This window comes from Ramularia collo-cygni (genome assembly GCF_900074925.1).
Source record: "Ramularia collo-cygni strain URUG2 genome assembly, contig: RCC_scaffold05, whole genome shotgun sequence".
Lineage (NCBI taxonomy): Eukaryota > Fungi > Ascomycota > Dothideomycetes > Mycosphaerellales > Mycosphaerellaceae > Ramularia > Ramularia collo-cygni.
Window position 1 is genome coordinate 357,655 of NW_019716259.1, and position 25,234 is coordinate 382,888.

Genomic DNA, 25,234 nt, shown 5'->3' on the forward strand with positions numbered 1-25,234 from the left:
ACCTTACCAGGAACTGTCTATCCTGGATATCCACGACAACCAACAAACACTTGCGTGACATTTCTCATGAACGTGAACATGAACATGGATCCTCTCAACAACATGAAAATGAACATCCTCCAAGAATCCTCAGGAAAATCGACCTCATTCGCGGCCATACTCGGAGCCTTCATCCCCACCTTCAGCATAGCCTGCATCTACCTGGCCATCTTCCTCCTCATCCGCAATTCCTTTCGCAAAATCTACGCGCCCCGCACCTTTCTCGCCACCATTCCCCAAAAACACCGCACTCCTTCCAGCAATGCCCCGGCGGGAGAAGGAGCGTCATGGATTGCCGATTTTCGAAATCTCTCCGACATCTTCGTCTTGCAGCACAATTCGCTGGATKCGTATTTGTTTTTGCGGTTTTTGAAATTCATCATGGTGGTTTGTCTGGCGGGCGTGTGTGTGACGTGGCCCGTCTTGTTTGCGGTCAATGTCAAGGGTGGTGGGGGCAAGGAACAGTTGGATCGCTTGAGTTTTTCGAATATCGCCAGGAATGATTTCATCTGGGCGCATGTTGTCGTCGCCTGGGTGTTTTTGGGAGGTGTCTTTGTGGCCGTCATGTGGGAGAGATTGAGGGTCATTGGTATTCGACAGGCGTGTTATTTACGTGAGAGTTATTCCAAGAGAATCTCCTCGCGAACCGTCTTGTTTATGAATGCTCCCATTGAGGCGATGCAAAAGGAGAAGTTGGGCAAGTTTTTCGGGGATGAGGCGCAGAGGGCGTGGCCGGCGAGGAATTTGGGGGATTTGGAGGAGTTGGTTGCCGAGAGGGATGGGTGTATTAGGGCGTTGGAGAGTGCTGAGATGGATTTGATTGTCAAGGCTGTGAAGATGAAGGGAAAGAAACAGTCTTCCCACTCATCAACATCATCATCAGAGGAACAGTCTCTCATCCCGAAGGCGCATCGACCAACCACCAGGAAGCCGCCATTAATTGGAAAAAAAGTGGATTCCGTAGAGACGGCACGGAACGCTCTCGTCCAAGTGGCGGAGAAGATTGAAGCACACCGCAAAGCACCGGGAAGAAATGTGGAAAAGCAGTCGGCCATCTTCGTCCAATTCACCACCCAACGAGCGGCACACATTGCTTTCCAAAACATCACCTTTCAACCCGGAAAACTTCCCCTCCAGGATCGATTCCTCGCCCCTCAACCCAAGGAAATCATCTGGAAGAACATTTCCAAACCCTCTTCCATCCGCTTATCGCAAGCCTCCCTCGCTCTGGTCTTTGTCATAGCCTTCACCATCTTCTTCTCCATCCCCGTTGGTCTCCTCGGCACCCTCTCCAACGCCAAACAACTCGCCGACAGAGTCTCATTCCTCGGCTGGCTCAACGATCTCCCAGACCAATGGCTCGCTCTATTGACCGGTCTGGTTCCCCCAGCAGTAACCAGTTGGTTCGTCTCCTACGTCCCCAAACTTTTCCGCCACATCGCCAAACTTTCCGGCGAACCCACCACCTCGCAAGCGGAATTGAAAACACAAGCCTGGTTCATGGTCTTCCAAGTCATCCAAGTCTTCCTCGTCACCACCTTTTCTTCCGGAGCCGCGGCCGTCGCGACCAAAATCGCAAAAGATCCCACCCAAGCTCCCGATTTACTAGCCTCCGCCTTGCCGACCGCCAGTAACTTCTACCTCACCTACTTCCTCCTCCAAGGTACCAGCTCCGCCGCGAGCAATCTCCTCGATTACTCCGAAACACTCACCTACCTCTTCTACCAATACCTCTGGACCAAAACCCCGCGCGAGAAATTCGAAGTCTACGCCGAGATGCGCGGCACACCGTGGGGGAGCTGGTATCCGAAATTCACCAATTTCTTAATCATCGCCATTGCGTATAGTTGTATCCAACCTCTGGTATTGGGTTTCGCGGGGGTGGGCGTCGGGTTGTATTATCTAAGTCATCGATATGGATTATTGTACGTACGACAGACAAAAGTGGATACGAAAGGGGAGGGATATGGACGAGCGTTGAAGTCTGTTCTTACAGGCGTCTATCTGGCGGAATTATGTCTGGTGGGATTATTTTCCGCGAGGAAAGCTACGGCGCAGGTGGGCATGATGGTGGCGTTGTTGGCATTGACTGCCGTGGGGAATATCGTGGTGGAGAGAATGTTGAGACCTCTAGAAGTTTTTCTTGGAGAGGATGTTTGGAGGGAGGAGGAAGGGGAGTTGGTTCGCAGGGATGGTGCTGATGATGTGGAGGATGAAGAAGGGGATGAAGCGGATCGACATGCTGCTTCGCATGGTCGGAGATTGGGATTGAAGAAATTACCGGGGAAAATTCTCCCGAGGAAATTATCGGATTTTTTGGATGGGATTATTTCGAATTCGAGAGGGGAAGCGGAGGGTTGGTTGAAGAGTTCTAGTGCTGAAGAGGATGAAATTTTGGGAGTGGAGGGCTTGAGTAAAGAGGAAGTGGAGAAAGTTTATGAGGCGCCTGCTTTGGGGAGTCGTATTCCCAAGGTGTGGATTCCTCGAGATGGGAATGATGAGGGGAGGGTTAGTAAGGAATTGATTGTTGAGGATGAATTGGTGGGGATTGAGACGAGTGATGAGGGGGCTGAGGTGCTGGAGGATGGTGATAGGGAGGGGTTGGGGGGGAAGAGGGGGAGGATGGTGTGGAGTTGTCGGTTTGAGGAGGTGCCTGTTTGGAAGGGGGTTGGGAAGGTTGTGTAGTATAGGGGTGATTGGAGGGGAGGGGAGGGGAGGGGAGCAGGGGATGGGATGAGGGGTTGAGGGGAGGGATTGAGGGACAGGGGACGATCAACAACAGACAATAATGATCAACGACAGAGAATGGATGGGAGATTGAATAGAATGGGATGGGATACAGAACTATGGAAGAGGAGTTTGGAAATGAATCGATGGATAAGAGGTTGTAATGATGTATTCGTTTTGTTGTTAGTAATTGAAAGGACTCGGAACTCGGTATGGGTATCTCTCTCTTGCGATATCTACATATGCGTGCATGAGTATAGTATGATGGAAATGTAATGTGGCGTGATTATATATATATTAATACTCTCCAACTCTCGTCGGAATTTTTCCMCTTTTTTTCCAAGTTCCGCGAGCTATACTTCTTGCTTCTTACATCTGAAAGCCAAGACTTTTAGTAGTGATTCAAGTCAATTAGCCTAGGGGAAGAAAGTCGGTTAGAGCCAGTTCGCCTTATTAAAAAGACAGAATTATTCTTGTACTTCGATAAGATTTAAAAGGTATATGCCGTCCGGACCTTAGATATATATATGTATATATATATATATCGTGATAAATTGATGTAAGAGGCCTATAAGAATAGTTTAATCTATAAAGGGAAAGGAAAGGTACGTTTTATAAGCGGTAGATAGAACGGGATTTCTTTTTCGTTTAGAGGGATTTTTGAGATAAGAGGTTCGATGACTTGATATGTATATATATAGCCTTGGAGATGATGTATAGGAGGACTAACTGCTGGCAATCATAGATAATCTCGTCGAGCTCAAGTAGGATGAAGCTTGCCTTGGGGATATCAACTTGAACATGTATCTCGTAGGTTGTCCTTTATGAAGTATCTCTCTTCTCTAGACGAGAAAGTCTTTAGAGGAGAAAGTGGGAAAGCATGTGAGGAGGATTTTCGTCCTAGATCATGGCGACCAACACACACGGACACCCATTACGCGAGCTCGATCCCGAGAATGAAATTCATCAGACAATATAAGACTATCCCAAAAGCCTACAAAGGGACCAGAATAATCTCCTTTAGATCGTATACCGGACAAGTAAGCACGAGCTTCCATCTCCCCAGATCCCAATCCAAATGTCCAAAGCGGAATGAGTCGTTCGATGATATGGGAGAGGTTGAGAATCCAACCGACGAAGAGTTGTATGTGTGGATTTTTCGGACGATTAAGAAGTTGGCTTAGCTCGAGAGGTAAGGAACAGACGAGTCTCCAGGAGCGGAGAATCGGAGGGGCTGGGGAAATCTAGAGGTATAATATGAGACGGGAAGAGGAGTAGTAGAAGATTAGAGAGGGGAAGGAGGAAACGGAGTAGAAAATTAAGAAGAAGGGAGAGGAGCAGAAGTTTCAAAAAAAAGAGCAAGGAGCAGACGATTAGAGAGGAGGAAGGAGGAGAAGCAGTCTGAGAAGGATGATGAAAAAAATATCGAGAGAAGAATGGCACGTACTTAATGCATTAATATACTAGGAAACAGACAGTGGAGAAATTACAGCAACTTCACCACCGACGTAGTTGTCGACGGCGTCAGGAATCGTAGTACCAGGCACTCATACATGATTCTCCGCAACAGAGGTGCCGAAAGGGTACGTACGCGTCAATTACTCACTCTCTCGCTTCGAGCGAGAGATGTGACCAGTATACACGGCAGAATGAAGTTTGAACAGCGTACGGGTCGGTGGAATCGTTGAATTGACAATATGCTACAACCACTCGTTGCGTGAAATCGTTCGGTGTTCCCAGAGATCGTAGGATCAATAGGTACACCACCATCCATTACACTAGGGCCGATATCACGCGCAATCGATCTCAGTAGATCTCTCCTTCTGCTGTCTTCTGCCCCATTAGCTGGGAGAGGCGAGGGAGCCCAGTCTAGGCGATTTTTGCAGCGGCTCGTGATTGTTGCAATCGGATGAGTCCAGACAGCCACCTTCTGCAAGAACCGCCAGATATCGTACAAGATCCTACGGCACACTCTTAGATGGTGTATTGGAGCTTGTGAAATATTGCAATCGGATATGGAAAGAAGCTCATGGAATGCTTTGATAATCCGGGTAGGATTGCCTAGGAGTACGAAGATGGTATGGAGACTTACTTGTATGTATGGCTTCAAGATGGCCAATGCTCATGCTACATATGGTACAGGATATCGTGGCAAACAGAAGTCTCGGGGTAAGGCCATGAAGTCCTAGGAACAGTCAAAACCATGAGCTCGATCGATGCATTTCTGTGCTGGCTGAGTAGATAACTATGCCTAGAAGCGAATCTGAGTAGAGAAGGAAGGGTATTTTCCATCATCTCAGGACGTACCGTAATGGCCTATGAGTCTCTGTATCAACGGAAGTAGATTGATTGCATGCTCGTAGCGAGAACGATCAGACGAGTGCGCCTCGAAGATTCGAGAACTTCACGACTGCAGGTTCGTTCTGGGCCGCTGCCTTCGCCGCCTGATCAGCTTCGCCATTCAACTCTCGCGGAATCCTCCAGAACAAGACCTCCAAGCCAATCTTCGCAAAATGATTGATTCGTTCCAGCAATGCCTTCCACAGATCCTCGTTCTTGACAGCATCCCCAGAACCAGTACGCCAGCCATTATCGGCCCAATTTTCAATCCACTCCGTAATTCCCAGAACCAAGTACTCGCTATCTGAAGCGATCACCACTCTATGATAGCCTTCACCATCCCACGCGCGAAACCGCAATGCACCGAGAGCAGCACGGAGCTCAGCACGATTGCTGGTCTGAGGGTATTGCTGTCCATCCGGACCCTCCAGCTCCAGACGAATGGCCACACTGCGTTGATCGAAAGCATACGGCTCAGGCTTGAAGACCCACGCACAGCCTGCGCGGCGAATGTCGACGTTGGTGGCATCGTTTTGGTCTAGGCAGGAGCCGTCCACGTAAATGAGCATCTCGCGATCATCTCCTCGGCGGACGAGGCGGTGGGCATCTGGGTGGCATCGAAGGACCGTATGCTCAGATGCGTGATGCGTGAACAGCTCTCGCGGTGTGGAACCTTCAAAGATACGCGCTTTCTTCAGAGGAAGACCAGGTAGTGGCGATCTAGGAACGCTGGACCAGTGGACGCCGCTAGAACCAGGTACTGGGTCCATGATGACGGGTTTTTTTCAGCTTGTAGTGTTGTCAGGATGAAACGGTTAGTTTAAGAGCGTTGATGGAGAGGGAACGGATGTTTTGAAGTGGATGGCAGGTGGGTTTTAAAAACCCAGACGAGCTTGCCTATGTGTTTCCATGGATCGATTGCGTTGATCATATCCTGGAAGATTTGACCAGAGCTTTCTTTATTCACAGGCTGTAGCTCTGCAAGATTGCTACTGATTCTGCCTGCTCAAGTTTGCAACAAACTAGCAACCTGGCTCCAAAAGGCAGCACCCTCRTGACTCAATGTTGATAGCAATCATACCTCATATGAGAAGGAAGGAAATAGAAGGGATTCGATACCAGGATAAGCTTCCACCCTCAAAGCATAGCCTTATACCTCCCATTCTCACTCTTAACATCCACTCCCAAAAACTCCAACAAATGCCCAATATTATCAACTCCCCAAAAAGTATCCTTCTCACCCTTTTCATTCTCCGCCACAAACCACGGCAATCCAAATCCACCCGCCTTGAACGCCTCCTCCGTATTACCCTTCAATTTCGCCTTGGCAGCGTCACTCGTCGCACCCTTCATAATCTCCTGCAATCCCTCCTTTCCGAATACAGGCTCCAATGCCTCGGCAATGACATCGGGCTTTGCAATGGGACCCTTGCCATCCACCCAGAAAGCCTTGAACAAAGCATCCAGGGAAGCTGCGAGTTTCTCCGGGTGTGCTTCTTGAATGTGACATAGAGTTCGTTGGGTAGCGACTGTGGGTTGGGGGAATGGAGTGGGTGTGTTTTCAGTCATGGGGATTTTAAACGTCTTGGCCCAACGTTTCCGCTGGCTATCGATCCATTTGTCCTTGTTCTTGATCTCTAATGGCGGACGATTGCCGGTTGCGTTCATGAGGCCACCGAGAAGTATGGGAACATAGGTTATTGCGATGTTGGATTTGGTAAAGGCAGGAGAGTTGCGGGTCAGCCAGTAGGCTTGATAGCCAAACGGGCTGACAATGTCGACGAAGAGGGTGATTTTGTTTGGCATGTTTGGTGAGAATGTGGTTGCTTTGAGGTTGATGTTTTGGGAGCATTGGTGAAGTTGATCGATAATGATGTCAAGTGAGCCTCGGCAATCACGTTCCATCCACACTAGCTTGATTTGCAGCTGAAAGTGTCGATCAAATCACAAGCAGATTTTGATCAAGTACGAAAGCATGCACATTTCGGTTGGAACTTTGAGGAGCTTTCAACACGTGCATGTGAAATCTTGGCTTGATTGTCCGCGCTTCTCAATCCGGTCAAGCTCTTGCTTTCCCGCTTTTAGTTCCCTTTCTTCTCTCCCAGACCATCACATAACTTTCCTTCGTAGACAGCAGATCGGCTTGGACCTTTTCCACCCACAAGTCCTGCATCTCCCACMAACCACCCTCCCCTCCTTCTTTGATTTGGCACTTCCAGACCTTCTTCTCGGCCTCTCCCTCCACACTGTCATCTCTAACCTTTACACCCTCGTACGTGATATTCGCGACAAGGTCGTACACGAGTGGCTCGTTTAACGGATGCAGCTTCGGGTTTGGCTCCACATATGGTGACATATCCAAGCTCCGAGGGTTGAAAGTCACAATCGTGGGATTTCGCTGTGATTGCAAGAACTTATTGGATTGAAATCGCTTGACGTGCATGATCAAGTATGGAGGCAGAGGGTGCATCAATCGATACCTTATGCGTGTGTTGAGACGTTCTTGGGCTACGGTACCATTGTACTTGTTCAGTACTGTCGTGAGCGGTACCTGTGGGATGATGTTCTTCTCAACATCGTCTTGGAAGAGGGGCGCAGGCGGTAGATCCAATGTGAGAATGGTAAAACGCGAGGTCTGAGATTCAATCACACCCGCATCTTCGAATCGTAAACGATCGCTGGCATCTGCGCGCGCAGAGATGGATTGTGATTCGATTCGCAAGCTGCCTTGGAAGATTTTCTGAATGAGGGATGATTGTGGTTTGGTCTTGCTGCCGCCCAGAGCAAGATGGAGGTTGTTGAGAAACCAGCTGAGAAAGTCGACTGGATCCGCTTGTTCTGTGAGGAGAAACTTCTTGTTTGATTTCAGGGCGATTTCTTGTATCAGCTCGTGCGGCGAGACGTGTGATTTGAATGCTTTGGGGTTCCAAATCTTCCGCACCATGACACTGAAGCGTTGTACCAGCTGTGGCCGGGAGGATAGGTCCTCTAGCATGAGGAAATTCCGCAGTGGTGCGACATGTGAGAGAGCTTGCACAACAACGTTGAGGTAGTCATTGGCTTTGATGTTGTTCAACCCGACGAATCCGGGTATATATTTCTTCCCCAGCAGATCCCACGCAGGTTTGGGAGCTTTGTCCAGTGCGCGCACTTCTTCCGGAGTGAAGCGAGGATCACACACCACTTTGATGTCGTCCAGAGACTTGTTCTTGACTTCGTACCCCTCGGGCAGGACCCACACCTTCTTGGTCTCCATATTGATGTACACGTGATGCCCTTCCTCCAACGCGTGGAAGTATGCGGGTGTTTTTGGGCCGCGACCTGAAAAGTACTTGCCGCATACCAGGCAGGCGTATACGTTGATGTTGGACAGCGTTACGGAGCACAATTTTTCGAAATCGAAGTCGAGGCGCGTTCGTGATATGGTGTCAAGGTAGAGATCCGAGTAGCCGGCTGTGGGTGCTGTCTGTCTTGATACACTTCGCTCGTTCTCCTCGTCGTCATCCTCATCCTCATCCTCATCGTTTAATCCATCCTCATTCGCATGCCCATTATTCTCTGGCGGCGGCGGTGGTAGATCCTCGTCGGGGACGTCCTGGACTCGGGCTCGTTTGGATGCAGGAGAGTCGGTGATGGAATCCTCCAGAGACGACTCCGCCGGTCGTTTCGCCATGATGGGCAACGTTGTTGTTTCCCTCATGAGGAAGTCGCATAATGTTCGCGAAGCTTGGGTCGGATTGGAAACTCTATTACAGCTTCCAGCCGAAGTTGTCCCGCAGAAATGTCCGTACAGTATGATGATGCGAGGACAACACAATCAACACAGTGATAGGTAGATGTGTTGAAACACATGCCAGCACAACTGATTATCGAACAACTCGACACATCACAGGTAATTGAAAAGGTAGGTCTATCATGCAGTCCAATGTACACACACAAAGAGTTACATATGTCAGGTAAAAAGACAGGGCTATGCTGCAGTACTTCAAGGGGGAATGTTCCAAAGACCAGAGAAATCGCTCTACGTTCTATAACCTCTCCCGCCAGTCTTCATATCGTTCCACATCTATCCTGAAGCCTCCATGTGGTCCAACACGGCGCGCGTGAATTCGTGAGTCGTGCTCATACCGCCCATATCGCGTGTTCGTGTCTTGCCCTCGGCAATGACATCGTATACGGCCTTGGAGATGCGGTTGGCGTGGTCGTCAAGTCCAAGATGTCTCAACATCATCGATCCGGATAGGATAAGCGCGGTGGGGTTTGCCTGGTCTTTGCCCTGAATGTCAAGACCGACGTGACGGCAGCCTGGCTCGAAAACGGCAACCTCACGACCCATGTTGCAGCCAGGTACAATGCCTGGACCACCAACTAGACCAGCGCCAATGTTGGAGAGAATACCACCATACAAGTTGGGCATGACCATCACATCGAATTGCTGGGGCTTGGAGACACATTGCATGGAGGCGTTGTCGACAATCATGTCGTTGGTCTCAATCGTGGGGTACTCCTCGCCAATCTTGCGGACGGTGTTGCGGAACAGACCATCAGCGAGCTTCATGATGTTGGCCTTGTGAATGCAAGTGACCTTGCGGCGGTTGTTGGCGAGGGCGAAAGAAAAGGCAAACTTGGCGATACGCTCCGACTTGGCGCGGGTGATGATCTTCAAGCTCTCGACGACACCGGGCACGGACTGATGCTCGAGACCAGAGTACTCTCCCTCAGTGTTCTCACGGATGATGCACAAGTCGACGTTCTTGTGACGAGTCTCGTAGCCGGGGATGTTCTTGATGAGGACAATCGAAGCGTAGATGTCGAGTTCCTGTCGCAGGGCAACGTTGAAAGACTGGTGGCCGGAGCGGTGGACAGGTGTGTGTAGGATTCCCTTCAGTCCGAGCTTGTTGCGCTTCAGCGACGCGATCGACTCGCRGAAGAGCTCCTCGGAGTGCTTGCCGCCGTGCTCCATGCCGGACACGTCAATCTGTTCCCACTCGACGGGTACATTGTCGGCCTTGAAGATGGTCTTTACTGATTCAGAGACCTCGGCACCAATTCCGTCACCTAGATGTTTATCTCAGCATATCTCCCATCTCCAAGCATTCCTTCCATATGCGTCTTTCTCTTGTTGTCTTTCTCTCCCGGGACTGCGTACCTGGAATCAGAGTGACGGTGTACTTGCCACCAAACTTGGTGGGCTTGAAAATGTCCGACTGGATGGTGGCATATGCTGAGAAAGGTGTCAGATCAGTCGCATACTGGAGCGCATCTCGCTATCAGATCGGCGGCGGAAGAGGACATCACGTACACCTCTTGGAGGGGAGCGTCTGGAGGGCCTGCGCGCGGGTAGGATCAGTATGTGCATTTCAGATCACCGTTACTTTTCAAATTCTTACCCGTCTAGCGAACATTCTGGCGATATGAGGAGTGATGTCGAGGGTGCAGGTGTTTCTTCCAGCGACAACCGCAAGCTTTCACAGTTTGACTTCCGAAGCGGAGCGACCACCGCTTGTGATACTGCATCCGTTCTGTCCCGACGACTAGCTTCATCTCGCTTGTAACATCACCACGCAACATCACAACCGCGTCTACCAACCTGCGGGAGAGTCCGGCCACGACATCATCAGCAATCAAGCGGATGGAATCAGGATGGCCCTGTCAATGGTTGTCAATTTTGGAAGATTGACATGCTGTCGTCCGTTCACGACACCACCATAAGAGCCGCACCGCGAAAATTTGGAAGAGCAACATCCCGAGGAATACACAAACTGCCCAGGAGCTCAGATGCGGCCGTCATTTTAATAGTCAAAGCCCTTGAAGAAGTATCCGCACCTTCGACAAGGCGTGTCCACCGTTCCACCGCACCGCAGGTCCGCCCTATCAAAATGTGCCACCGCCCCGGACAGAGCAACACCTCCCCTTCAATGCCATCGCAAAAGATCCTGCGACTGGCGGCATGTGTCAGTGCGAGGTGAAAAATCTCGAATTACTCTTCCCAATTCATRCCTCAATAAGAAGTCTATTCAGACCTCAATCTGGACAAACGCTTCTGCTATGTGGGCCGCCACTGAATGGCTAAATACGAACTCATTGTATTCACTTGCACTTGGCAGGTCTCTACGACAATGAGGTTTCAAGCCTTTGCCCAGCAATGCTTCTCCATGATACCCAGTGCCTCGGGATCTTTACACTGGGGGAGCAGTATGCGATGCACGGGTGTGCCACCATACGTGCCGAGACTGCTAACATCATACTATGATTCATGTCTTGCCAATTTCTGCTCTGACAGTATCGAACTGGACCTCTCCTACCACGCCCGGATGTCTCTCTACCTTTCTCCACCAATTGTAGCCATCTTCATTGGCATCTTCTCCTCATCTTACTCCCCATTTCATCCTTTCCTTATTGAACAAACCATTTCCTTCTCTTCTATTGAGCCAACCAAGGCATTTCTCCTTTATTCAATATTCCTATTGAGACCCATATCGGGATGTTCACGCGGGACAACATCCTATATATCTCTCACCTAGACACCTCTGGGGCTCTTCTTCTCCTCTTTACCCATTCATTACCGCCTATCCACCCACCCACAAGACGCTCATTCATACACATCTCTTTTCGAAGGGCTCACTCATTACTCCCCGAAAACAAAAAACAAACCCGGCAACATGAAGTACGCCTTCGCCACCCTCTGCCTTGTTGGCGCAACATTTGCCAGCGCCATTGCAGAACCTGCTGCCAACGCCGAGGCGAAACTTGTCCGCAACGGCGGCAAGAATGGCTTCTGCGGTCCCCGCGGTGTCTCCTGCGCACGATCTGTCGATCCCGAAATCGAGGCTCGCGACGCTGAGCCGAAACTTGTCCGTGGCGGCGGCAAGAATGGCTTCTGCGGTCCCCGTGGAGTGTCTTGCGCTCGTTCCGTCGCAACTTGCGGAATTCCCGGATCTCCCTGCGCTCGTCTGAAGCGTTCCGCCGACGCCGTCGCCGAAGCTTTCGCTCTCGCCGAGGACCACACCAAGCGTGGTGTCTGTGGTGCCCCTGGTGTCGCCTGCCACAAGGCCCGCCGCTCCATCTTGGAGGTCGGTGATGCCGTTGAGGAGGCTGTTACCAGCATCTACGCGCGTGAGGCCGACGCTGAGGCCGGACTTGTCCGCGGTAAGGGCAGGAACGGTTTCTGCGGTCCCCGTGGAGTCTCTTGCGCACGCAGAGTCAAGCGTGATGCCGTCACCGAGGCACACGCCAACGCTGAGGCGGTCAAGCTCGTTCGTGGAAAGAACGGATTCTGCGGTCCCCGTGGCGTCTCCTGCGCCAAGACCAAGCGTGATGCTGAGGCCGGACTTGTCCGTGGTAAGGGCAGGAACGGTTTCTGCGGTCCTCGCGGCGTCTCCTGCGCAAAGGTCAAGCGTGATGCGGAGGCCGATGCCGAGGCCGTCKCTGAGGCCGGACTTGTCCGTGGTAAGGGCAGGAACGGTTTCTGCGGTCCCCGTGGTGTCTCCTGCGCCAAGGCGAAGCGTGATGCTGAGGCCGATGCTGAGGCCGACGCCGAGGCTATCAAGCTCGTCCGTCAAGGAAAGGGCTTCTGCGGTCCCCGTGGCGTATCTTGCGCCAAGGTCAAGCGCGACGAGGAGGACGATGAAATCCTCGAGGTTCGCGATGCCGCTGCCGACCCCGTGAGACTGGTTCGCGGAAAGAACGGTTTCTGTGGTCCCCGAGGTGTCTCCTGCGCCAAGGCCAAGCGTGACGCCGATGCAGAGGCGGAGGCCATCTCCGAGGAGCAGGCCAACCTTGCCCGCTCCATCGATGCGGCGGAGCCCGAATTCTTCAAGCGTGTCCGCGATGCCGACAACGGTGAGGGTACCGCTCTCCGTGAGGCCCACGCCGCATTCATGTCCATCAAGCGTGACGCCGAGGCCATCACTGAGGACACCACTCCTTTCGAGCTCCTCTCCATCTGCGAAGACTACGACTGTGACGAGGAAACCGTCTCTACCATTGCCGCCCGCGCCATGGGTCAGTTCGACGAGCGTGAGGCCGAGGCATGCAACGCACCCGGTGGTGCTTGCGACATTGCCAAGCGCCAGCTTGCCGACATTGAGGCCAAGCTCACTGCTGCTGTTGAGGCTCTCTAAGCGGATCGCACCTCGATCTGATCTGATCTTCGACTGACTTTTGGTCGGGGATTCTTTTTACGCAATTTGTTTGGATTTTCGCATATGCACAGGTTCCCGCTATTTTTAGTGGGAGAGATATACTGATGCGAGTCGACGGCATAATCGCTTGTCTGGCTGATATTTTAGAAGACTTTCTTGTACATATCTTCGCATCTATTGTGAATATATTTTGAGATCTTCCAACAACTTTTCCCATCCCTTTCCATTATCTTCTCGTTGTGTCCCTCTTGCTTGCTAGTGGTTGTTAGCTAAGCTTTAGTGAATTTAATTCGATCATTCATTCGTTCGTTCACTCATTCATCCATTCGTTCATTCATTCATTCACTCATCCACCCATCACTTCAACTTGGCAGAAACCTAGCATACAAGCTTCTCCCATTCAACGCTACATATAGGAACGGCGCACTAAGCGTGGAGAGCATGATGATAGACTTATCAGCCTAAGCCTGCTGATTTGGGCTCATCATTGTGTGTACTATAGTACGCGACAAGTGCTGTTGTCCAAGGTGCCTACCCTCATATACACGGTGCAAGAAATAGTTCGCTGCGTCAAACCGAAGCCTCCATTGTTGAAAAGTCCAGGACGTGCATCAAAAACGTTGGCATCTCTCCGTCCCCTGGCCAGCAATCTTTTCACATTTTGACGAGAAATCTATTCCAAAGTCCTTGAAGAACACTGATGAGAGACTGCGAATGTGGTAATGAACTCTTTCTTCTTCGAATTCTGCCAGCCAAAAACAATATGACCACCAACGGCAACGGGGGGCTATCTAGGGGTATAATATCATAGAAAAGTCCAATCTACAAATGCAAGAACCCGTTCCTTCCAAATGCATCTGATCCACTCATGGATTTATTTCTTTTCTTTTTTTTTTTTCGGTTTTTTGAGTCAAATCACGCGGCTCGCTCTCCTTGCGCATACTTTAAAGTATCCTGCACCGCAAAGGAAAAGGGACTCTTGGACATTTCCGGACTTCTTGGACTCATGGGTAGGGCGAATAGATCATCATCATCATCGTCATCTTTATCGTCAAGATCATCGCCCTGAATACTGGCCGGTGGCAGACCAATGTCAGGACTCGCAAAGGCATTCAGTGAGCCCATGCCACTCCCTGCTTGTTGACGTTGCTGCGCTGCGAAGGATTCCGGGGGTCTCTGAACGGCTATTTGTCGCTGTGCGGGTGGTTGAGCGGGTTTCGCTGCGAGGTCCGATGCAGGAGGCATTCCTTTCAAAGCGGCGAAACTTCCAAATGAGCCGACTGCCACGTCGGAGCTCTCGGGACTTAGAGGGTTGTAGGCCGGAGGCGCGGGCGCATGGTTAAAACCAGCTCTAATCGGAGACGACAATTCCTTCTCGCTGGTCCCGATCTTGAGACCTTTTAACCTTTCCATCAAGCGGCCTCCACCAGGACTCCTAGGACTTGAAGGAGTATTATTCAATCCCCCCATAACACCACTCATAGCAGAAGTCGATATCCCCGACGACGATTTCGAAGCGACGCCAAAATTCCCCTCAATCCACTCCATCTCCGCCAGAGCCATCYCCAACGCGATCCCCTCGACATTATTTTTACTCTCATGCTCAATCTCCCCTTTAAGCACCTGTAATCTCTTCTTCGCCCAAATCGTATGCAACACCCCCTTCTTCCCAGCCTGCGTGGCCGAAACGCCCAAATCAGGCGAGAAGATCGCGGGGAGAGGATTCGTCCTCCAACTCACCCCGGGCCCTTTGTCAAGCTTCACAGTAGGAGGAATCTCTAGTCCAGGTCCCAGCAAGAAATATAACCGATTGATGCCTCCTTTCGACTGATCAGGATCCCTCGCGGGTAAAACCGTCTTCTTGCCCTCCCAGCTGACTTCCCAATCTTCTGCTATGCTCTTGGTTGTTGCGTCGTCTTCCCATTCCACCAGCAGAATTTTGGTGCAGTCTTTACTCTTCCCCGCCTCGAATTCGAATCTCGCGAGCGCGTTGCYGCTTGAGAGGGAGGGTGATTCTACATCGTCTCGTGCTTCTGCGTGCTCCGATGGGTTGAAAGTCGTATCTACGGGATCAAAGGGCACTCGAGGGGTTGTGGTGTCGATAGTGGTGTTGTTGGACATGGCGGCTCCGCGCTCGGGATGGATCGGATCCAGGCAAGTTTGTGGCAATAGACTTTTGGACTGACGATGGTGGGAGTGGAAGGAGATGKGGGGGGGGGAGGGAGACGGGACGGCTGCACAAAGACAAGAGACAAGATTATTGGTAGGGGAAGTACTGTGTGTATTGCGGTTGCTATAGAAAGACGATCTGTGTTTTGCGCCGATACCTTACCCTTAGCTTGCGAAAACCGCTTGCTTACCTACAACGTTTATTTCTTGAATTATTTCGGCATCGGATCGTGCAACTTACCGCCATCCCTAACGCGTGCATTGCGCACTATGCACTGTTCGTGAGAAGCTATTTTAGTTCTAGTCGCTTCGGAACCTTCAAGATCGGAGATCGGGATTGGTTGGACTGAAGGGGAAAACGCGGGCGGGTGAGCCTGCTCTCCCCCATCATCATCATCAACATCAACAACACGTGAGTGAGATTCAAGGCGAAACTGACGCGTCGAGGTACGTACGTACGTACGTACGTATGAATGAATGAATGAGACTGATGACAGACAAAGATTTGGTTGAATTTTTGTGATTTTTCATTTCATTCCAGCTAGAATAGGTATCGATGAAGACGACTTGTGGGTCTTCATTCAATCTATCCATCAATCCTTCTCATCATTAAACAATTCCCGGCCTGGCGAGAGCTGCACTAGGTCATCAGGCCATTTCCAACTCAAAACAAAAAACTGCAGCGAGCGAGCTTCATCCTCGCTGCTTTGGGGGGGGTATCATGTCAACAAAAAAATCCCGAGCCAATCCAACGCTTGCTCGGGGTATCATCAGGCAGGCTCTACTTGCGCCGTCGCTATGCTTTGAAAAGAAAGTGTATATGGAGAGCCTGAGCTCTATGCTGATTTGGGAGTGTGGTGTGGTGTGGTGTGGTGTATGTGGGGGGAGAAGACAGGGCAAGATAACAACATCAGATGAGGAGGAAATCCCAACCCTTCTGCTGCATCGCGTCACGCCAGCGGACGCCCTGACAATCTCCCCGAGCCATGGCAGTGTCGTTGACGTGCCAGAGGTCTTTGAAAAGTTCGCCAATGCGGCCAAAGGAGCCAAAGTTGGCAGCGTCACCCAGACGATCGCAGCGTTCTTGAAACATGGATCGGAAAGGTGATGTGGCTGTGGAGGCTGCGCCGGCGATGAGGAGTGGCCAGACGAGGGATCGGTCGAAACCTTCAGGGCCGGCGGGGATGAAATTCATCAGTTCGGAGAAGTGCGAGACTAGGTGGCACATGCTCGCTTGGGTGGGTGAGTATCCTGGAACCAGAGTGCAGAGGTAGATGCGTGCAGCAACGCGGAAGACAGAGGTGATGTTGATGGCCAGCTGTTTGGGACGGATGGCACCCGTGGTTGAAAAGCAGCTCTGGACGGAGCCGACTGGAACTTCGGTCGCACCAATGGCATTGGCCAATGTCTGAACGTACTCGCAGATCATCACTTCATCGATATGTCCAAGGTCGCGCTGAACGTCCAAGCAGGCAATCTCGGCAATGAGGAACATGACCTTGTCGTCGCATCCCATCAGCTCCGATAGWCCGACACTACCGTTCTGCATGTTGAGCTCGCGGTACGTGTCGGCGAATGTTGGCTGCCGACCCATGATTGTCGAGCCGAGAATATCAATCCACGAGGTGAGGGTCATGTTGAAGTCGGGGTGTTGACCTTGCTCGAGGACGGCGTTGGGAAGATCCAATCGATTGACCAGGCTAGTYGCGGCAGAAAAGTGCTGGTGCCATGGAATGTCTGGAAGCGCGTCCTCGACTCGGCCGACCGAGCACTGGAAGAAGATCATACCAAGGGTGGCCTCAAGAATTTGCGCATGGTTAATGTCCAAGCCGAGAGCCTCACAGAGTTCGGAAATGGCAGAGTATCGATGACGAACGACGTCGTTGTCAATCTGCTCGCCCACCACACCCTCTGTCGCCTTCATGTGCGTGGCCGCGATGCTGAGACAACAATGCAAATACGCCTTGTTCGACTCCAACGCGGGAAGGATGATATCCGCGCGCGCTGATCCATGCTGGTTGGCATCCAAGACGGGGAAGATGAGCTTCAACACTTTGTCAAAGAAATGGTTGAGAAGATACTTGTCGCAATCATCGACGTTGATGATCGTCTCGTGGCCAGGAGTGAGCGGGCCATGCGGAAAGTCGAAGAAGTGAAAGTCAACTGGCTCCTCGGCGAACTCCTCCGAGGTACTCTCGTACAGCTCCTGCTGTATCCAGCTATCGGCAGATTGTGATGGCAGACCATTGATCATTGGCGGAGGTTGGTAGGTACTGAACGTTGAGATTGTTGAATCCCGTCGGGTTGCGACGTTGTTGACATAAATTTCGCGTTCCGTTTTGATGTCGACCTCATACGGCGAGAACATGGGATATTGCGAGTGGTGCGTGATGTATGGCTGAGCAGGTGGAGGCATGGAGAAGTATCCATCGGGAGCACCGTACGTAAACTCGCAAGCATCGGAAAAGGGCGAGTCTTGCGAAGGACAGTTGGATGGGGGAAATGCCTCTGCGAATGGAACCTCTGCCGAAGCGGGTGCCGAGTGTGTAAGAGGAGGAGGTGAGCTGGTGTTGAGCGGTGGCTGTTGAGCTTGTTGGGTTTCCTTCTTGCAAAGCTGCGTACGCTTGATTGCGTTCTTGATGCTTTCCTTTTGTCTGCGTCGCTCCTCTCCATTGCTCCACCACATCGGTCGCTTGTAGTCGCATCGTAGACCTAAATGTGCGCAGGCCTTGCAGTGTGGCTTGCCTTCTTCACACTTCTTTCTGCGAAGTCTGCAAGTGAAACATCCTGGATGAATGAATTAGCATTTACCTACCAAGCGCGGAGACACCACCTCATAAAAGATAAAAAGTAACATACCCGATCGCGAACGTCTGTGCATCTTCGCCGCCGCAGCTTTAGCTTCGGAAGCTGCATTTTTCGAAGCAGCCATTGTGGAGGACTGCTTGGTAATGCCGGAAGGTCTTGCGGAAGAAGACATTGTGAGTATATGTACGGCCACGAACAATAGGCCGGGAAGTTCGGGCAGGGGACCACGATAGCTTCGATTAAGCGATAGGGTACACAAAAGCCTGGCCTGCAAGCTTTGGTTCGAAGGAGTCAAACAAGAACGGGAAGAAAAAAGAGGGCAAATTAATCGATCAACGACTGCTGAGTTGGGGAGAGAGGGTGAGGATGAATACCTTATATCTGCGTTGCTGGCCGAAAAGTGGGCTAAAAGGCCTCTTCCAAGAATAGATTGGAGCTCCTCAGGTGCATAAAGGCAGTCATCGAGCAGGTGGGGGTGCTCATCATTGTGGACTAATTGTGTGTCCTTGTGAAAGTTAAATCACATCTCTATTGGCCGTTGCATGAGCGTGGCTGCAGATCCGTCGAGTTGGACGGTCCGCTTCGTTGGCACTATTCTTGCAGGCGCCCATACGTTCACCCGACTGGCCGACGATGCAATCTGTCTATGCCCGCTAAACTGGGGGAGCTCTGTCTAGGCTAGGGCACTGTTCAGTTGCGAGCGCACTATGATATGGCCCCGCACGGCTTGAGAAGATGGCTGGATAGATGATACGGCATGCTACCAAGGCCTGTCGACGCCTCATTTGGGGAGGTTGAGAATCTTGAGATTGCTATTGGCAGCACGTCCTCCATCGTCTCCACGATCGGGACAGCAATCATTAATCGATCCGTCACCGCCAAGTGGATCTCACCTTGACCGCAATCTGCCACTTTCGGACCTTGGTAGGGCAGCACGAAAATGATGCCTTTGTGTGAGTGCAGTAGTCTGCAATGCGTTTCCGAAGCGGACCGTTGAACCATGGAGGATCATGCAAGCAAGCAGTAGCGGCCCCGCATGCACAGTTGCACACGGCAGCATCGCYAGCCTCAGTGAGGTCAAGTGCCGCGAATTCCTGCGCGCAATTCCTATTTCCTCCCAGCTCGTGGCGTCTTTTGTGTGCGACTCGACATGTCGAACATCAAGATCTCGGACCTGCATGGCCTGGACATGGGGGAAGACTCAAGAGAGCCCATGGTGGCGTTTTTTGGGGTGCTCACAAGGCCACCAATTCTCCGGCCGCGGTGACACCATGACCGTCCGTGCTTTTCATCAGGGCCTTGGAGTCCGTTGGTTGGGACGGGGCCATTTTTGGCATGGCACTGCTTGGTGCGAAGCAAGCCAGAGTCCCGTCGCGAGTGAGACAGCATACTACTCCTACCAGTGGATCGCGAGCGTGACTTGTGACCTGGAGTAGTCAAGAGCCAGCGCGCGAATGGGGTGGTTTTAACCGCTGTGCGATGGGTGAAGTCGAGCATTAGCTTCCATTTAGCTTTGTGATGGGGGAGGGAAGGTGAGCCAATCCGCGGGACGCTCCTTCCATCCCCCTCCTCCGCATCTTCTAACGGGCACGCCGAGATGCCGGCCGGCTCGTCTCGCACCAGCACAGACGGACTGTGGATGGCGGGCGTGGCGTGGCAATGGCATTCTTCCACGCAGAGAACTAACTCATCACGCCTCGTGGAGTTTGGAACAATGGATTGAATGCATGGAATGGTTCGAATGGCATGGCATGGCGCCTTGCTTTGTCGACATCCACCGTGAGACTGCGACATTTCGCATCGCGACCATCCCGTCACATCACATCAAGCGAAAGGGCAAGTCTCCTCAACAGGTGGAGATGCGCATTCAAAGATTGTAACCGATCATCCACCCACTTGCCCACACGATTGGGTACCGGCGGCGTGGAGAATTAAACCGGCCAATTCACCGCATATCCTCGCCTTTTTGCAACAATGATAGGCCTCCTGACCGAAAGTGGAAGGGGAAGCGCAGAAGTGTTCCTCGTATGCTGTGCAGCCCAATGGCATGGCGGAAGAACTGTCCTGTTCTTCCACTGGACTACTGGCCTCAACCACCCTGTTGTCTTCAACAACGCATCCACGGCTCTCTACAGGCATCCTGCTGCGATGCGATGGGAGGTCACGCTCCCAAACCGATGCTGCATCTTCGTCCCAGTCCAGCGAGAGCAGCTCCCGTGACCTCGCACGAATTACATGTCGTGTTCACGTCGCACGACGCGCGCTGGTTTGCTTGGATCTACCCTCGTGGCAGTCGCGCTTTGTGAYGTCCCTTGCCTCCGCATGCTGCAAGCACTTTGTGAAAGATACCTAATGTGCCAGGAACGCGTCCCGGTGCGAGTGCATCAATTCATGCATGCTGCCGTGCAAGCGTGATGAATGCATCGTATATTGGGTGAAGGAAGGATTGGGCCATCTTCGGTTCCCACCAGTCATTCCAGAAAGGAAAGAGCTCCGTTCGGCTTCGCTTCGCGCGTCGGCACGATGCGGCGAAAAGGACTTTCCGATCAGCAGAGCGGACTCGAACTCTCAACGCTATCTCACCTTACTCGCAGCAGATCTATCAGATCCCAAAGATAGACGGTCAATTATCCCYCATTGTCCCAAAGGGTATAATTAGTGACACCAAGAGCCCAAGCGGGAAGGAGGAGGTACAGCGAGGACAATCAACGAGGTTGGAAGGTGTCAACCAGTGGTTGAGGGGCCAGTACCGCCTTGGAAGTCGCACCTGTGACAGGGTTTGGATGGCTCTCGGTCACACGCCCGCACATGTCGCACGCCGCCACACCCGACAGGGTTCGTAGGGCCCATTGGCCGAGACTCTTTGGCCTGTAGAATCATCGCGGTGAGGCCTGGCCTGTAGGAGAGCTGCTGCAGGCGACCAGAWCCATCACTCGTTCTGCTAACTATTCTATACAAGTCATGCACCGCTCCCACCCGTGCACGCGAGACCAGATCTGCGACCTTTCCATGTTTTGCTTCCCATCCGATCCCGCGTATCTATCTACCTATATGCAGCGTTGTAAAGATTGAAATGACCTGACCCTCCGGCAACGGAAAAAGAAACCATTTGTTGATTGAACCACAACGACGTGATGCAGGCCATCACTTTGGAACCGAACATGTCAAGACAAGGAGCCAAGCCCGCTTCAGCCTGGGAAATGAGGCCGCTTTCCATCATGTCGGAAGCGACCGAGATTCTCGACACGGATTTCGAGGATGAAAGTGACTACGAGAGGGGTGCCAGCTTCGAGTCGGTTAGTTGTGGCTTGGGTTGGGATGTGAATACAACGAATGCTAACAATCTACCTACAGTATGACAGCAGAAGACGGAGTCAGACGACAATTTCTTCCTACGACGAGGCCCGTACTCCCAGCCCCAGGACAAGTACCTCCCGGAACCAGTTCAACCTCCGACTCCAACCTGTCGAGGGCCCCAAAGGACCCCATCTCTTCCGTGCATCCCAGGCATCGGCAGAACTCGACTACTTTGACTATGCATTACAGATGTCACCCCTCCTCCCCAAGGAGGACTCCAAACTATCCAGTAGGGTGCCCTCGGCGTTCTCCGAAGACACCGTCACGCGAAATGCACTCGAGGAGAATTTCTACCACTCTCCACACGTCAACACCAACGATCCGGAAGCCCACATTCGATCGTGGTCTACCCAGGAGGTCGTCGACTGGATGCTGGAGATTGGATGCGACGCTTCGGTGATTGAATGCTTTGAGCAAAACGACATCAACGGCACCGTTCTGGTTGATCTCGACTTTGATGACCTCAAAGAACTCGACATCCAATCCTTTGGTAAACGACACGCGTTGTGGAACGCCATCTGCCTGTTACGTGGCGAGGATGGTATCCCCAGCCCGCAACCCACTCCTTTCCAAGACATTAGCCGACCATGCACATCCCACAGCAGGCAGTCACCTTCGCATGAATGGTATGTCGATCCCGTCGCTCCGGSTGGGGAGAAGAAACGACGTGGACGGAAGGAACCACGCAATCAAGATGTCATCACCCCGGAGCAGTCCGTCTCGATTGTCGCCATCGAGCAACTCCTCCCAAAACCGCACAAGTGTGCCAAAGGAGAGCGCTGTGCCAAGTGGAGAAAGCAGCAACGGGAACTCCAACAACTCCACGACGAGCATGGCATTGGACGCTTTCCCATCAGTCCAACCAAAGGAGGCCGCATCTTCCTCGCTGGTGACCCGGGCAACGCCACGACTGCAGACAACATGAGGCCGTTTGAAGAGTACACCATGGCAGACCCGTTCCGTCCAAACTCGGAAGCCAAGTTATCGGTCATTGCCTCGTCTGGTCTCCTCACACCTGGTCAACTACCTCAATTCGCCCTCCAAGAAGACTCGCTCAGCCAGCTCGGCTCGAGAGATCCACAAGACAATGTCAAACGTTTCCTACACTATCAACACATGAATTCTCCAACACAGTCGCCCATCTCAACCTCACCAACCACGGAGACGGCACCSGAGCTGGCAATGTTCCCCTCCAAATCAGTCTCTCCCTTTCCCGCTCAATACCACGAAGCWCCCGCCGTTCTCTCCCACCAACTCCACTCCCTCCCCAAATTGGACATTCCAGGCCCGCGATCCGCCAGCGCAGGTCCTCAACTCCACCACCGACAACAACCTCAAAGACAACAAACCGCCCCTTCCACCCTCTCCCACTATCAAACTTACACCCCAACAACCCCTCAAATCTACCGCCACGGAACCCCTTCCTCGGAAATCGACATTCCACTCCTCACCACCCCCACAACCGCCATCCTGGACCGAGACACCTCCCAATCCGTTCCCCCAAACATGCAATTCCGCCCCCAACAAAAACAACCCCACCATACCCCATCCCGCACCCCCTCAACCCGAGATTGGCGCCGTCCCTCAATGGCAACCCCTCTCCCCYCCCTCCCAGAAACCTCCATCCTCTCCACCACAACAATCCGCGATCCATCCCACCACTCCCCCATCTCCAAAGACTTTGGCTATGGTCCCGACTGCACCCATTCGGGCTGGATGCGCAAACGCAAAACCAAACTCCTGCGTCACGAATGGAACGACGCACACTGTCGTCTCAAAGGCACGCAATTAAACCTCCACGACAATGCGAAATTGGAAAGCGCAGCGCGCGAAACAATCAATGTGGATGGCTACGCGGTCGCGTGTACGAGTATTTCCTCGCAAGGGAAATTTCGCGCGGGATTGAAAGTTTTGGGCGTTAAATCCTCTTCCTCATCTTCTCCGGAGAGGGAAGGGGAGGCGAACTTTTCGTTTCAGTTGGTTCCGCAGGTGRGACAGGAGGGGGGCAAGACGCATCATTTTGCTGTGGGGAGTAAAGATGAGAGGATTGATTGGATGAGGGAGTTGATGCTTGCTAAGGCGTTGAGGAGGAAGGGAGAGGGGTTTGAGGTGGAGGTTAATGGGGTGCAGGTGGAGTGATTGAGATGAGATGATGTGGTCACATTCTTTTTGTTTGTTTGTTCTTGGTTCTTGATCTTGAGCATCTTTTACTAAGTCATCATCATTTATATTATATACCCCTTGAATCTAGCGATGGGCAGGAATCATTCTATATTAGCCTTTACGACGAGGATGGGGGGACGGCTGGGGGGGATGGGTTTTGGAAAATTGGGAAGGGGAGGCGGAACAATTCTCTACTTTGGCAAACGAATCAATGGAAGGAAGGAAGGAAATTGGTTGATATCATGATGATGGAATGAGATGGATGAAAGAAGAGGAGGATTTATGGGATTGGTTTTTCGGGTTGAGTAGCAGTAGCAGTAGCAGCAGCAGTCTGGAACTGAGGAACTGAGGTAGAGAGTTTATTCTGTAGATGGAAGACAACCAAAAAAACATCCAAAACCAAAACTTCACGTCGGCTCTAGATCGATCTCATTGTGCCCATTCGAAGAAAGGCTTGCAGGTTGCAGTCCTCCATCTTCCCCTGGCGTCGTGGATGCAGAGGTCCMTGAGACCCTCGACTCAACAAAACCAGGGCGCCAAAAGTACCTGAATCCTCCCAGTCCCGTCCCGTCCATCAGTCAGTCATTCGGCGCCAAACATACTTTTCCCATCGCCACCCCAAACATCAACATCAACATCAACATCAACAAGACCCTCCCGAATTTTTCACGAAAGCGCGTAGGATGTATAAGGTTGGTGTAAGCGCCCATGCTCTGCACAGCCCAGTCCAGCCAAGCGAGACAACTCCTTTCTCCCTTTAGACCCCTCCCAATTACTATTTAGGAGACGTCAGATCATCGTGGCGGAGACAACGACGGCGGCTAATATTTACCTACCACATCGTTGCTCATCGGGATGCCGAGCGTGTTGGGAGCGATGGCGTCAGGGATGTCTGTGGCGAGAATCTAGAATGTAGGGGAGGCGTCATCTTGGTGAGGGCGCTTCTGGACGAGGTTTTCTGGGGTTTGGAGATGATGAACTTAGGTCTCGAAGGTTCTCGAAGCGTTTTTTCGTATAGTCCCGATGGATGGATGGATGGAATGGAATGGAGGAAATCGACTCCTTTTCTCTCCTTTTCGTGCTTGGTGTGAATATCATGATGATGATCCGAGCTCATCTGGCCAGGCCGGCTGATTCCATCGTCGTGGAAATTATGTTGTCTTTGGTTCCGGAACTTGATGACTTTGATTTGGTCGGGGATGAAAATTTCGATCGTCGGGGCATGGGATGGTTTGGATGGTTGTGAAAGTTGATTCCTGACTGATGAGGTGGTTGTGATTGGAGACGTTCCTCTGTTCGCTCATTCCATGTATATCATCTAGTGTCTTCGAGGAGGCATAGGTATTGCTTGCACTTTTGAAGGATGATCGACGGCGAGACTTCTCTGCAGAGTCCTGGTCTCTGGAGGGAGGAAGAAGGATCCGAAATTCGGGGACTGCGATTGCCTCATGGGATGCCGTCCGTCATTTTCCTGARTCGATGGAGAT

General features: G+C 51.9%; 9 protein-coding genes; 3 read left to right on the forward strand and 6 right to left on the reverse strand.

The window, feature by feature from the left end:
• Positions 1–108: 108 nt before the first annotated feature.
• On the forward strand, positions 109–2,724 carry RCC_03863 (related to A.thaliana hyp1 protein; the record flags this gene model as incomplete). The annotated part of the gene is made up of 1 exon (XM_023769147.1): positions 109–2,724. One exon carries the CDS (start codon positions 109–111, stop codon positions 2,722–2,724), a length of 2,616 nt encoding a protein of 871 aa, XP_023624915.1.
• A 2,414-nt stretch (positions 2,725–5,138) lies between these two features.
• Positions 5,139–5,876, reverse strand: RCC_03864 (uncharacterized protein; the record flags this gene model as incomplete). Its single annotated transcript, XM_023769148.1, has 1 exon — positions 5,139–5,876. The coding sequence occupies one exon, from the start codon at positions 5,874–5,876 to the stop codon at positions 5,139–5,141; it is 738 nt and encodes a 245-aa protein (XP_023624916.1).
• Positions 5,877–6,243: 367 nt separating this feature from the next.
• Positions 6,244–6,912, reverse strand: RCC_03865 (related to 2-hydroxychromene-2-carboxylate isomerase; the record flags this gene model as incomplete). Its single annotated transcript, XM_023769149.1, has 1 exon — positions 6,244–6,912. The coding sequence occupies one exon, from the start codon at positions 6,910–6,912 to the stop codon at positions 6,244–6,246; it is 669 nt and encodes a 222-aa protein (XP_023624917.1).
• Positions 6,913–7,165: 253 nt separating this feature from the next.
• Positions 7,166–8,779, reverse strand: RCC_03866 (related to SAD1-SnRNP assembly defective; the record flags this gene model as incomplete). Its single annotated transcript, XM_023769150.1, has 1 exon — positions 7,166–8,779. The coding sequence occupies one exon, from the start codon at positions 8,777–8,779 to the stop codon at positions 7,166–7,168; it is 1,614 nt and encodes a 537-aa protein (XP_023624918.1).
• Positions 8,780–9,172: 393 nt separating this feature from the next.
• RCC_03867 (probable isocitrate dehydrogenase [NAD] subunit 1, mitochondrial precursor) lies at positions 9,173–10,511 on the reverse strand (the record flags this gene model as incomplete). XM_023769151.1 has 4 exons in its annotated part: positions 9,173–10,164; positions 10,256–10,330; positions 10,409–10,436; positions 10,497–10,511. 4 exons carry the CDS (start codon positions 10,509–10,511, stop codon positions 9,173–9,175), a joined length of 1,110 nt encoding a protein of 369 aa, XP_023624919.1.
• A 1,257-nt stretch (positions 10,512–11,768) lies between these two features.
• RCC_03868 (uncharacterized protein) lies at positions 11,769–13,229 on the forward strand (the record flags this gene model as incomplete). Its single annotated transcript, XM_023769152.1, has 1 exon — positions 11,769–13,229. One exon carries the CDS (start codon positions 11,769–11,771, stop codon positions 13,227–13,229), a length of 1,461 nt encoding a protein of 486 aa, XP_023624920.1.
• A 936-nt stretch (positions 13,230–14,165) lies between these two features.
• On the reverse strand, positions 14,166–15,371 carry RCC_03869 (uncharacterized protein; the record flags this gene model as incomplete). The annotated part of the gene is made up of 1 exon (XM_023769153.1): positions 14,166–15,371. The coding sequence occupies one exon, from the start codon at positions 15,369–15,371 to the stop codon at positions 14,166–14,168; it is 1,206 nt and encodes a 401-aa protein (XP_023624921.1).
• A 958-nt stretch (positions 15,372–16,329) lies between these two features.
• On the reverse strand, positions 16,330–18,399 carry RCC_03870 (related to Transcriptional regulatory protein pro1; the record flags this gene model as incomplete). XM_023769154.1 has 2 exons in its annotated part: positions 16,330–18,206; positions 18,279–18,399. The coding sequence occupies 2 exons, from the start codon at positions 18,397–18,399 to the stop codon at positions 16,330–16,332; spliced, it is 1,998 nt and encodes a 665-aa protein (XP_023624922.1).
• Positions 18,400–21,445: 3,046 nt separating this feature from the next.
• On the forward strand, positions 21,446–23,723 carry RCC_03871 (uncharacterized protein; the record flags this gene model as incomplete). XM_023769155.1 has 2 exons in its annotated part: positions 21,446–21,523; positions 21,582–23,723. 2 exons carry the CDS (start codon positions 21,446–21,448, stop codon positions 23,721–23,723), a joined length of 2,220 nt encoding a protein of 739 aa, XP_023624923.1.
• Between the last annotated feature and the right edge of the window lie 1,511 nt (positions 23,724–25,234).